Source organism: Rhineura floridana, chromosome 8 (genome assembly GCF_030035675.1).
Source record: "Rhineura floridana isolate rRhiFlo1 chromosome 8, rRhiFlo1.hap2, whole genome shotgun sequence".
Taxonomy (NCBI): Eukaryota; Metazoa; Chordata; class Lepidosauria; order Squamata; family Rhineuridae; genus Rhineura; species Rhineura floridana.
Genome location: NC_084487.1, coordinates 26,282,500 through 26,295,474, shown reverse-complemented (window position 1 = coordinate 26,295,474; position 12,975 = coordinate 26,282,500). Strand labels below are relative to the sequence as shown.

The following is a 12,975-nucleotide window of genomic DNA, read 5'->3' as shown; positions in this document are numbered from 1 at the left end:
GCGAGCGACCCACATTAAGACGTATAACACCATGTGAATTCCTTTTAACTACGGCCTATTTTAGTTTATTTGATGTCCTAACCCTACTTTTATTGTAAAACCTTTCTGTATTTTGCAAAGGCCTATGGCTATACGTGATAAAGCTTTGAATGAATGAGTATATCAAATGTGTTAAAATCCAAATACATTTTTAAATCCATCTGCATTTTGTTTACTATGCCAGTTATTTTCTTCATTTTAGCATAACTTTACTTTTAGGGAACAAAAAAACAAACCTGAACCCTATTTGCCACCGTCTTCCTCATCTTCAAACTACTCTTAATATTTAGTTATACAGCATGGGGGAGTCTGTAGTTTCCTGGGGATTGCTTTGTTCCTTGGAGTACAGGTACAATATTAGTAGCCTTTAAAGTTGTCTCTCTCACTTACAACTCAAGAGTTGGAAATGGCTCATTGTTTCACATTTCTGATCCAACCAATGGTTCCCCTGACCCCTTTTCCTCACTTTGGAAAAAAACACGAAGGCATGCAAGATCCATCTGCAGGCCTGTAGTTAAGCATATTCCAGCTATCCTTTCACCTGATGTGTTAAAAGTCTCTAGAAAACAAGAATTTTGATTTTTGCATGGGAGTGAGTGGTTATAAACCTGACAAGCACAAGGCCCAATTCAACTTTGGCCCAATCTGCACTATGCAGTTAAACCTAAGAAGCAGCCTTAGAATGACCATTGGTCCATCTAGCTCACTACTGTCTACACTGACAGGCAGTGGCTCTCCAGGATTTCAGACGGGGAGTTCCTCCCAGTTAGGGATTGAATCTGGGACCTTCTGCATGCAAAGCAGATGCTCTACCACTTTGTTAAGCCCTCGAGCTAAGGCTCAGAAGTGGTTTATCAAATCAATCCCTCTTCCCAGAAACTCTGGCAGTTGTAGCTCTGAAGGGAAAAGGGGCCTCCTTTCAGGCGCAGAGTGGTAAGCGGCGGTAACACAGCCGAAGCTCTGCTCACGGCCGCAGTTCGATTCCAACAGAAGGAGGAAGTCGAATCTCCGGTAAAAGGGGTCGAGGTCCACTCAGCCTTCCATCCATCCGTGGTTGGTAAAATGAGTACCCGGCCTATGCTGGGGGGTAAAGAAAGGCCGGGGACAGAACTGGCAATCCCACCCCATATATATGGTCTGCCTAGTAAACGTCGCAAGACGTCACCCTAAGAGTCGGAAACAACTCGCACTGTAAGTGCGGGGACACCTTTACCTTTTATGCATTGTTAGACTACAATTCCCAGGATTCTTTGGAGGAAGCCATGACTGCTTTAAGTGTTTTAAATAATACAATACTGTTTTAAATTATAGAGCAGATGGGGCCTTTGTTACCTATGACATGTAGATTTCTTACCTAAATATGGGGATCATCCATCATGCTTCATGAAAAGAATTCCAAAGCCCACAAATTCCAGTTAGCTTAGGTATTCTAACTTCCCCCCTCCTGCCATATAGAAAACATTTGGAGCAAGAACCAAACCACAAAAAGTGCGGTATAGGTGTAGGGTACAGCCCAAACTGACAAAGGTGAAGAGTTATGCTTATTCAACATCCCCTTGACCAATGAATACCAGACCATCTACAATTTAAATATTTATATTTGCATCCCCTTCATCAACATCCTGAAGGAAATCTATTGTTTTTCACCAAAAGGAAATTCTCAGACCTGTGCAACAATTACCATTATTTACTATTATGGTGAGGCAGAAACCCTGACAGTATTAGTTGTAAGCCATTTGTTAACATATATACTACCTGCTTACAAGCCAAGAGAAACATCCATGGTGAGAATTTTTAGTGAGAACACTTTTCTCAGACTACTAAAGGAATCCCCCTCACTGCACCTCTTCTATTATTTGATAGCATCACATTGGCCAATAGGTAGCCCTTTACAACCCATCAAAATTTGTAGCCACAACTGCCCCTCCCAGAGTGCAAGAGGTGGGGAGGTTCTGGCACAGGACTGAGCTTTGGGGGCATTCTGAATCAATCTGCCCCAGATTAGAATGAGTGGACGGAGGTGATAGTCTCTGATCCTGCTCTCCAAAGTCTCACTGTATCCAGGATCAGCATGACTGCAGGAACTCATTCTTGAAGCCATGCTGAATGCCAGACATGAAAGTAGTAAGATTGCTTACCATTTCCAAGAACCTCTGAAGGTCATCTTCAGGCCAAAGATCGCCACATCTCACTTACCAGAATACATTCATAATTGGCAAGAGCACTTGTGGACCCCTTCCAATAGGGCTTCAATGTGTAGTTTCTAAGAAGATGTTAAGTTTCTGTCTACTTTTCTGGGGGACTAGTGAGAGTAAAGCCCAACTATCTTCTGTGTGGGCTACCCTTGGAGCACAGCACTTTCCCTTGATGTTCAAAGGATTTCTTGTACCTTGGAAAGTAGGCTAGGTATTACCCCTACTATTACTTGGGGGAGTGGGCCCATGAGGATATACACTTGGTGGCCTAAGGCCATCACAGAATTCTTGGCTTAGTGGAGTTCTTAACTGGGGATTTACAGCTTATACTTCATACTCATAAATATACCAGCCTTTGCAAATGAGAATATGAAGGCACTGGTAACTGAACAAATGTATTTATTTGGTCAGGTGGGGTGGAGCAACCAGGAAGGTGAATAGCCAAGTATGTAAGCAAGGTGGGGTGGTGGTCCTGAGTTACTTGTGATGACTATATGGAGCCTCTATGTTGACAAGCGACATGCCACTGAATGCCAGTTACTAGGGAGAGGGTTATTCCTTCACACTCCACTAGTGGACCTCCCAGAGGCTTCTGCTTAGCTACTGGATGAAACAAGGGTGGTGAACTCGATAAGCTTTGGTCCGACACAGCACCAAAAAAGGACAAAGAGTCCAGTTTTGAAAGCAGATTTTAAAAGGGCTAGAGCACAAGGCCAGAAATAAGACTGATGCACAATGAAGGCAGAAAGTTAGACCACAAATCTACACACATTCTGCCCATTAAGTAACAAAAACAAATGAAGCTGAAATGTTTGTTTTACCTTAATTATTGCTTGGTGAGGGAAGACCAGAAGGGGAAGGGGCAAACAGTTCCACCCCCAACCCCATAAAGCCAAGTTGCTTTCCATTTTCTTTGACTGCTGAATATCCCATCTCTTCTGCTGAAGCTTTTTATGGTAAGTCAACTAGTCTGACCTTCATATTGAAGCTTTGGCTGGTATTTGATGTTGATCAAGTAAGAAACTTTATTGTTCCAAGGATCAATATTCTGGTTTACTTGTTCTTTGCAAATCACTACATTTGCTTACCTCATGGCCACCATTTAAGGGGACACTTCATTTCTGATTTAAAACTGAAATAGCTTTCCAGAAAGCTATTGTATATGCATAAATGGGGGACAGCCAATCACAGCCAGAGGCTTCTTTGAAAGCACATGAACTGAAGAGGCAGCAAAACATTTTTCAATTCTATTTTACAACGTAAGCCAAAGTGGGTTGGTTGCCTCTTCAGCAAGTGGTGAAAACTTAAGAAATGTGCCAGCATTTTCCTCTTTTTTCAGAGATGTCTCAGGATCAAGCAGAAATGTAGCCCAGAAAAAAACTTGTAGGGCCTGGAATGGGTTTATCAGACACTAGATCTACCCCCTGCCTTAATGAAAGTCCCACCTCCATATTTTATGGAAATGTATTATATGCAGGCCAGTGGGGGTTGACGGCTCCATGTCAGTGGGCAGTGGAATCTGAAAGTTCAAACTAAAACTGGAGCAAAGAGGTGCTGAAGTAACTCCTTGACAGCTCCTTGAAAGTATGAACTAAAACCCAGAACAGATTCTGCTGCCCCACTAAAATGGAGCCACCACCTGCCACTGACAAAGACAAAAGTCAATAACGTGCCTCATGACAAGAGATGCTTCACCAATGAAGTCTCCAAGTACTGGATACAACAAAAGGGACACGAAACAGTCAAGGCAGAACACTACAAGATTTTATCTTTTAGAAAATCCCAACCCCTTCAACTAGTAAGACTGAACACTATAGTTACAACACTCCTAGAACTGTAGAAGAATGGAAACACAATAGATAATGGGAGCAGGGTGGAGAGGGGCGGGGAGAGACACCACCATGGCCAGTTTCAGCCACTCACAGAAACTAGCAAGGGCCAAGACGCCTTGCTAACAGAACGAACTCCAACATGAAGGTAGCACATGAAATGTTTTTTTTTACCTATTTAAAACACAGGCAGCAGGTGGAGCAAGGATGTGGGGAGTAACTGCTAATTTCCTTGTACTACAAGGAAGGAATGAAGTAAAAAAACCCAAGCCTGCAGGCAGGTTTTTGTGAGCCTCTCTCTCTCTTTTTCTGTGCTGCTGGTAACCGTGGTAAGTACAAAAACCAAGGAAAAATAATCTATTTTTTTGTAGAACAAGTCAGTAGTCCGAGACATAGAAAAAAGTAAAAACCAGTCCTTTTTTAAAAATGGGTTTACTAAAACAATTGCCACCCAGGACACCTACCGCCCCCCCCAACCACCTCTCTTCCAGGAAAGCAAGGAGTGGGGGAGGGGTAAAGCCAGATTTGTAGCCACGTGTAGGCCTTTAATCCATAGAAACCTAAAGGCAAGGAAGCAGGGCTGCCATCTGCACCTGCAGAGTGCTTACTGGAACTGTGAAATTACAGTTTGGTGATGCTGGGAACACTTGTGAGTTAGGCGTTTTCACAGAAGCATGTCAGTGTGGAATCGTGAGAAAGCTTCTCTCGGCCCCCATTATCAACCCCATGAGCTCATGATGCCCACTAATACCAGCTGTGCCTTGCTTCAGACAACTTCATGACAATAAAGCCTAAGACAGAGCAAAATGGCCACCAGCGCTGGAAGGAGTGCTTTGCCAAGGATACATACCTCAGCTACGTGTTAATTCATATGTGAGCTTACCCCAAGAAGGGGAGTGACCCCAAAGGGCAAACACAGAATCAAAGTCCGTTTCCAAGACCTAAAGTTCCTTTGCCTTCTAACAACAAGAACAGGAATTAATTTTTCCACCCACCCCATCTCCTCCTGCATGGTGCTTAAAGTGAGTTCCTTATCCACGTAACATGGCCTTAGTGCCTCAACATGAAAAGGCTGAAAGGGAGCCTTCATCGCCTCTGCCCAGTCAGCATGCCATTAAGTGGCAAACAGGTGGGGCTCAGGATTCTCAACAATGCCCCCCATTTGCACTGCTGGGGCAGAGCAGCTTAATCCATGGGCCTCACATCTGCTTGGCCTGAAGGTGGAACCTACACTCAGCCTTTTTTTTTTCCAGGAAACATAGGAGTAAATACACTGGCTGGGACTTCCAACAGGGTGGTATCTGCATAGCTGGGTCAGTACCCTTGTGCCCATGACATCCCTTTTGCGTAAGGGAAGCCAGCTATATGGGGCCAGCTCCGCTATAGGGCCACAGGTCCGCGGAAGTGGAGCATTCCAAGTGGCAACAATAGCTTCACGCCACCTTCTTAGTGTTCCATTTCCCTCGAGTCCCAGCAAGACCGAGCAGCTGCTAACTTGTCTCCTTGAGGTCCTCCATAGGTAGTTTGTAGCTCAGCAAGAAATGAGGGGGTGGTGCATGTTTTGGACTATCTGCCCCCTGCATCTGTTTTTTTGCACAGTTTATACAGATATAATCTTCACTCTCTGCCATTTCTGGTGAGACACCAACACAAACTTGATGAAACCACTCATCACAGCCGCCATCGCATTGCACCCAGTCTACCTGTAAGAGACAATAGACACGAGTCAATTATATTGCAAGAGAAGCAAAAAACTCATAAAAGGTGAAAGAATTCTCCAGCTTAGCATTACAGAGGCTGAGAAACAAGTACAAACCTATTCAGGTGTCACTAGAGAAGCAAGGGTTAATGTATGGCATTCATTCTTTACCACCAAACCAGGGATCTTCAGAGAACTGCATCTGGCCCCAGACTTTCAGCCTGACAGTAGCAACATTCATGATGCCAGAAACTGGTGGCAGATGTTACCACGCCTCATCAGTTGTTCCCAGGTAACTTTCTGCTCAAGGGGACAGACTGAGGAGTGCAGAATACTTGGTTGGGAATTTACCAGGGGCGACACTGAACACTAAACGTGGCTCAATGGAAACTGGTAAGATTAAAGGAAAAGGAAAAGTCCCATACTGTAGGGTTACCTGGAGACACTTCATTTTTGAACCCAAAGTACTAGAAGAATCTCCCATGGTTTAGATGTTGCAAAAGCGTTCCCGTTCCCATCCATATAAGAAAAAAGGTTTACAGAGCAGGCACAACATCCAGAAGAGTCCAAGATCTATACAATACCCTAGCTGGCATACATTACCTGCATACACCTCCAAAGCACAGAGGACCTTATGGCTTGAACGACCAATGTACATGGCACTTTTCATAAAAACGTAAAATGACGTTAGCACCATCCCAGTTCTTGCAGTTAAGATCCCACAGGCCAGGAACATACACACTGGAAATTGGCAGCTACTATACATTTAAGACTTACTTTCTGAGTAATTACAATATTTGTTTCCATTTGTTCGGTATACTAATTTCCTCAAGAAACAAAAATACTTCAGCTATTAAAGTGTTCCTGAGCACTAAATGGCCCTTCCTGGTGCAAAGCTGAAATCCGTGGCTTCACTGTCACATAAATGCAAAATGGGAAAGAATTTCAAAAGTAAAGGGAGGGCCCATAGATCTGTGGAAGAATAGATGCAAAGATTCATGTTCAATCCCCAGCAACTTCAGACTTGGATAGCTGCTGCCAGTCAGAGTAGATGGATCAAAAGGTCTGAAGCAGCTTCATATATTCAACCCACCATAGGTATCAAGTTGATACAGACCATCTTCCACTAAATTAGTACTTAGAAGTTTGATTTTCTAGTACTATCAGTTTTTGTCCCATCTGACCCCCAAACTGAGCGTATTCTGCTATAAAAGAATTTAAAAATTTAATGACTATCCCAGAGCTGTAGACCCACTGAAACCATGTTCTGCTGTAAAATTAACAAACCTCCTTGTTAGTCTATGCTAAAGCCAGTTTTGTTCCTCCTTTTGCTGTTCTGAGCCAAACCAAGCCTACCTTTTGGTTTCTAGCAGTGCTTAGTCACTGTCCATGTTTTTTGTACAGCCGTGGCAGAGGGTTTAAGGGCCACCATGTAGTGGCAGGAATGTGGCAAGAGCACATAAAAAGGAAGCAGAAGTGGGGTTGAAGTGTTAAAATGATAAGTTAAACACAAAATGAAAGACAAGTAGGCTGTCATCAAAACAGAAACACAAACTTTGGTTCTCTGCACCAAGATACATTTATTTCAGCTGAATAAAGGATTTTAACTTTGAAATCCTGACCTTAATTCTACCCAAAAGGGTGAATTAAGTACAGTAAATTCACAGATATTCCAACATTTGAACCCAATTCTCCGTCTTTAATTTAAGCTTATCTTGTCTCCAAGTAGCACACTTGAAGACAACTAAGGGAGGTGCTACTTCTGTGTCATTTCCTGCCATAGCTGGGGGGTTGCAAGGCTATTGCCTCCAGCCTCTCATGGGTATTTAAACTGTCAGTGGTCAATTAAACATTTATTATCCATTAGCCATTATCATCCATTATTTAATTTTGGATAAGGCCACTGACCTTGTGAGCGTTATGAGACCTGGCTGAGTAAGGCCTGGTTTTGGTCTCGTGCAAGTATCCAAACTGCAGTGGGGAGAGAGAAGTGTCAGTTATTGGTAAAGACAGTTATTGGTACCTTAGTCTACATTAAGGTGTGTGGTTCATAGTTCACCCAATGCAAAACTATTCCTGTAGTGCTGGAAGTTGGGCAGACCCATTATGCCGGGCAATCTCAACATACAAGCCAGGTTCTTCAGGGAAGGCTTGAAGCTTCTTGGGTCTCTATGACAAGCATGAGTCTATTCCAATACTTGGCTCCATTCATATGACAGGGTAAGGTTTAGGATCCATGATCTGCCGTAGCCTGAAAACCTATTGGGTAAATTGGGTGACATCTCTGCCAACTTGGAAGGCGGAGATCCCTCCCTGGAAGAGTGAGCCAGTTAGGGTGGTGTGCCACTGGACTTGGGATGCAAACTGGATTGCAACTCGAAAATACCCACTATCTGTTTATCTGTCCATGGTCTGGCTGAAGCGTACAAGAGAAGGCTGACTTTAGCCAGGGTTGCTCTCAATAACCCTTTCATTGGCAGTCTCTCTGGTTTATGAACCTGAGGCATATGAAAAAAGAGACCAGATGTTTACTCTCATTCACGCCAAAGCTAACAGGCATATCGGTCTCTTCTCTCTGTTGCCATTGTATCTTCAAAGTATCACCTTGTGGACCTGTTGAGAGAGATAAATTGCATCCCACAAAATACCATCTTTTAAAACTCCTGCCAACCTGGCTTTTGTGCTAAGTGGAACAAAGACTGCAATGGTGGCTTTTTGGTTGATTCCCACCTACATTGAGAGAAAAGATATCCAAGACTTTTCAGCATCTTTTGAAACTATTGGCCATGAGGTGTTGGCAACGTAGTTACAGAACTAGCATTTATAGAATTGCTTGGGTATTGTGTTCATTCTTGCATGAAATCCCATAGGTTAGTCAAATGAGTTTGCTTACCTTCCCCCCACCAATCCCTTCTTATGGAGCCCCATGCTGCAACCCTACTATGTATAAGGCCACTGGGAGACATCAGACATAGGTATAGCATTGGATGTTGTCCATGTACGGACGAAACAGCTATATTTTTTATCCACCTCAGATTCTGCAAGGTCTGACTGCTGTCTGGCCACAGAGCAGCCAGGTCAATTGAAGCTCTATCTAAGTAAGACTGAGGTGACTACGGTTAGCAGGTAGGAAGATTGGGAGGAGGCTCCATCTCTGGAACTTGGCTCCTCAAGCTCGCAGCTTTGCTGGTGGCAGCAGCCAGAAGTGTTTTTTATCCCTCCTCCCAGTAAGGCAACCTCACAGCCAGATTCAGACTTGAGGAACCATTCACACCTTCTTAACTTTGAGGCTGGAGTGCCATGGTGTGGCAGAACGCGGTCCATGTCCTGGAATGAGTCACTGGGAACACGTTACTGTGCTCCTGCATCTGTATCAACTTTTTTTGTTAGACTAAACTGCCTCAGTCCTTCCCCCTTCAAGGCCAAAAGTTTCCATGGGTCCAACCATGACCTCTTAGATCAAACAAGTGTGATTCCTTAAGCGTAACAGTGCAAAACAGTAGAGTAATATGCAGAGAGACATTCCTGAAGGCTGCTGCCTCCCATGAAACTCTTCCTCCTATTGTTTGCCAACGTCTAGTTGTCTCGTGGCCCTGGAAGATTTTCTATTTAATTTTATGTTTTGAACAAGTGCTTGGTGGGCAGGGATAAGTATGAGTGGCAGTGTATTTTAAAAATATTTGATGTTTATAAAGAAACAAATGAGCAAGAATGTTGCACAATGTTATCTGCCCTGAAATGGTGGGGACAGTGGGTGATCAGTCTAAAAAATAGGCAGATGTAAAGTGTCTTCATAGTTTGTTCCCAAGGTCTCTGCAGCTAAATCTTGCAGCAAAACCCTAGCTTTTGCAGCATATGGAAATTTCTGCAGTAGTTTATGCACATGTGCAGGATTTACATTTGAGGGGGGGGGTTTGCAAAGGGACAGCTTTTTTCCCCAACAAGAACCACACAGCCAACAGCAGTGTGCATTGTTTACCTCCACAAAAATCCTCTATTAGTGCATGCACTGTTTTCCCACCCCAGGATGGTTTTGCATGTATGCAACAGCTGGCACTGCCAACACACAAGACAATCCTAGCTATGCACACACATACATGCAAAGCAGCTTTGTGGAATGTTCCCTGAACAGAAGCACAAAACTACTATGAGTCTGAATGTTGCTTCCAGGAGACTGCTCTTGCAGAGCTGAAACTGAAGTCCAAAGTTGCTGCAAGTGGACCTGAAAAAGGTCTCCAAGGTGGAAGAGATTTAATTTGCTATAATCCGATCAGTTCTAAAAGCTCTGCAGATTTACCTCCAGAAAGAAAAGTGGGGCAGTGCAGCATGTGGCTTCCCTCAACCTGCAGACTCATGGCTCACAGGCTTTAGGCAAAGCTTTTGGAAGATTAACTTTCCTAGACGAGGACCGCACGGCCAGCTTAGAGACTTTCACTTCGATACACACCAAGGCTTGGGAATAGTTCTCTCTCAAGTCTGGAATTAACTCCTGGGTGCCAGTCAGCAGGTTTTCTAGAGTGCCAGCAGGGAAGGAAAGATGAGGAGATGGGAAAACTTATCAGATGGACGTACTATTTTCACATTTACCCATTTCTTTACTGCAAGTCTTAAAACGTCTGCCAACAATCCGAATCCAGTTAGCAACACTGAATTATGCTTTAGAACAGCCTTCTCAAACATACATATAGAAGTAGCACACACCCATTAAATTCCTTGTTCGTTTTTAAAGAACATAACATTTTTATGGTTTCTACCCTTTAAATAAAAAAATGACAAAATGCTAAAACAGCCTGAAGAGGGCTAGCAACGAGCTCTGAAAAAAGTTCAGCCAAGGTGACCCACCTTGTCCTTGCAGGGCCTCTGGCAGTTCTGTGCAGCACACACTGCATTTTCATCATCGGACTCCTCAGCTCCTGACCAGTCATACTTAGAGGGGATGTCCAAGACCTTCTTCTCTCTCTTTTTCTCTGTGCACTCTTTCACCAGTTCCACCTTGGCTGCAGCCGCCTTCTCTCGCTTCTTCTTCCGCTCCTCCTCTTTAGCCAGTTTCTTGGCCAGTTTGTTCAGCTCCTTCGTCTTGTCCATGGTCAGTTTTAGCTTCTTCTTCTTGGGTTTCTCCAACTTCTTCAGCTCTTTAGACTTCTGCTTCATTTCACCAAAGAACTGCTCTGCTTTCTCTAGCTTGCGCTTCCGCTTCCGCTCAGAGGAGTCTCGTCCCCGCATTTTTAAAGGCTTCTCATCCATGCTGTCATCCTTCAAAGAAACAGATTGGAAAAAGAAAGGTTAAGGGAATTGCACAGTTAAAAAAGCCAAACCCCATAGCAATTCCAGCAAGGGCATCATCTTGTGCTCTAGACCAGGGCACACACAAACACACACTGTTGTGATGCACTCGGGCATCACTGTTTGCTGCTGGAGTGGAGGCAAAGTGCACTCCTTCCATCTGACCCCCAAACACTGGCTATTTCAGCCAACACTGACTGGGCCCACACAACAGTGTAGGTTATGCATCTCCATGTGTAAAGTGTGCACACACATCAATGAAAACAAAATCTGGAAAAGATGCTGCAATTCTCTGTTGTATCAATCTTACACAGGAAACCACCAAAGCAGACTGCTGGGTCTGCTCAGTACTGTCTACACCAGGGGTGGAGAACCACCAGCCCATGGTGTCTTTGGATTGGGCCTACGGCCTCTCTCTTTGCCCCCTACCTACAGCAGTTAGGCTTAAATAAGAAGTTCCCATTCGCATGAATGAGGGCTTTTTTTCCTAAGCCTAACTGCTGCAAGAGGAGGAGATTTTTGACGGGGCAGGGAAAGAGATACAAGTGATAAGGGGGTGGATGCAAAAAGACACTCAAGAGGCTTTCCTTCAACCCTCAATGTAAAAAGCTTCCCCAACCCTCCTCTAGCTAAACTAGCCAAGGAAAACAGAGTAGTATTATTTTAGCTAATTCTGATTGGTGTTCTAGACCTAGAGCCACAGGAAGTCCTGCCTTCCTCAGTGGATGCACAGGAAACAGAGGGCAATCCCACAGCATTGAGCAAGCAAGCAAGTCTTGAAAGGGACTTGGAGGAAGGCTAAAAATGGGAGGCTGACAGTCTTCTGAAATTCTACCTTTTTAAAGGCAGTTAAAGAGAACCAAATTATTCTTGTCAGGAAACGTCCATCTTTACCTCCATAATATGGAGAAACCTGTCCTCTGATGGTGGATGTGTTGCCTGCAAGATCCGCCAGATGTGCTGGGTCTCATCCAGAGATACCTCTAGGAGATCTCCTATCATCATTAGATCTTCTAGCTGCGATTTGGCTCCAGGAGACAGTTCAAGCACAGGGGGTTCTAAACTGCGAGGTACGAGGGGGCTTTTGCGAGGCTGCTTCCTTGGAGTATTGGAACCTTTTAAAGAGAAGCCAAAAATCACACAGAACAAGTCAAAAATGAATGGCTTGATTTTTCATTAACATAAAAAAGGCCTAGGAAGAGTTTGAATTTCAAGGGAATATTTAAAATACTCAATGTCTTAGAAGTGAATGGCAAGATTTTCTTAATTATACATAGGCATAATGTAAAGTCACCTGGATGATCAGACACAACAGTGGAAGTCAGAATTATAGTTAATTATCTAGGCTCCTCTAGGCACTCAGTGTTACGTGCTAACGTGAGGTGTCACAATTCCTTAGATGCCCCATCTGTACAGCAAACAGCATTACCTTGAGAGCAGCTTTTGGAAGCTGATGAATATGCATGTTCAGCACAGAAGGAAGGGGCTGTCCACATGTGTGTTACAACTTCTTCAGATTTGATAGGAATCTCTTCATCACAGAAGAGGTTGGGCTCCAGACTGCTAGAGGATTTTACACTGGCATTGTCCTACAAGCAGAATGACACATGGGCATAAGTATAGTGAAGAATGTAGCCATCTTAATCACATCCCCATAGCATTGTCATCTACTTATGTTCGAATGTAGGTCAATCTAGTATATTCATTTATAGAAACATGGGCTATGGTTTGTTTTTTTAAATCACAGCAGATAGCTTTAAGTGTCAAACCTCTCAGAATTATAGACATAATGCATTTTGGGGAGGCTCATTTCTTGTCAGTTAATTCAAGTGCAAACCCCGCAGTTAGGTAAAAAAAGATATTATGAGGTTCACAACAGACCCTGGATCACCTTGATGTATCAAGCAACTTTTACAGCTATGATGGTAGG

General features: G+C 43.7%; 1 protein-coding gene across 5 annotated transcripts in view; it reads right to left on the bottom strand.

Moving 5' to 3' along the window:
* Window positions 1-2,910: 2,910 nt before the first annotated feature.
* Window positions 2,911-12,975, bottom strand: part of KDM5A (lysine demethylase 5A) — a 62,535-nt gene continuing 52,470 nt past the window's right edge. For 3 of the 5 annotated variants that reach the window (XM_061638667.1, XM_061638663.1, XM_061638666.1), the window contains 5 exons: window positions 12,475-12,634; window positions 11,940-12,160; window positions 10,605-11,015; window positions 7,671-7,733; window positions 2,911-5,766 (listed from right to left, as the gene is read on the bottom strand). In XM_061638667.1, coding sequence (XP_061494651.1) covers window positions 5,554-5,766; window positions 7,671-7,733; window positions 10,605-11,015; window positions 11,940-12,160; window positions 12,475-12,634 — 1,068 coding nt within the window. In that variant the 3' untranslated portion in view covers window positions 2,911-5,553. Of the gene's footprint in view, window positions 5,767-7,670; window positions 7,734-10,059; window positions 10,275-10,604; window positions 11,016-11,939; window positions 12,161-12,474; window positions 12,635-12,975 lie in introns of those variants that run through there. The other 2 variants (XM_061638665.1, XM_061638668.1) reach the window with 2 other exon arrangements.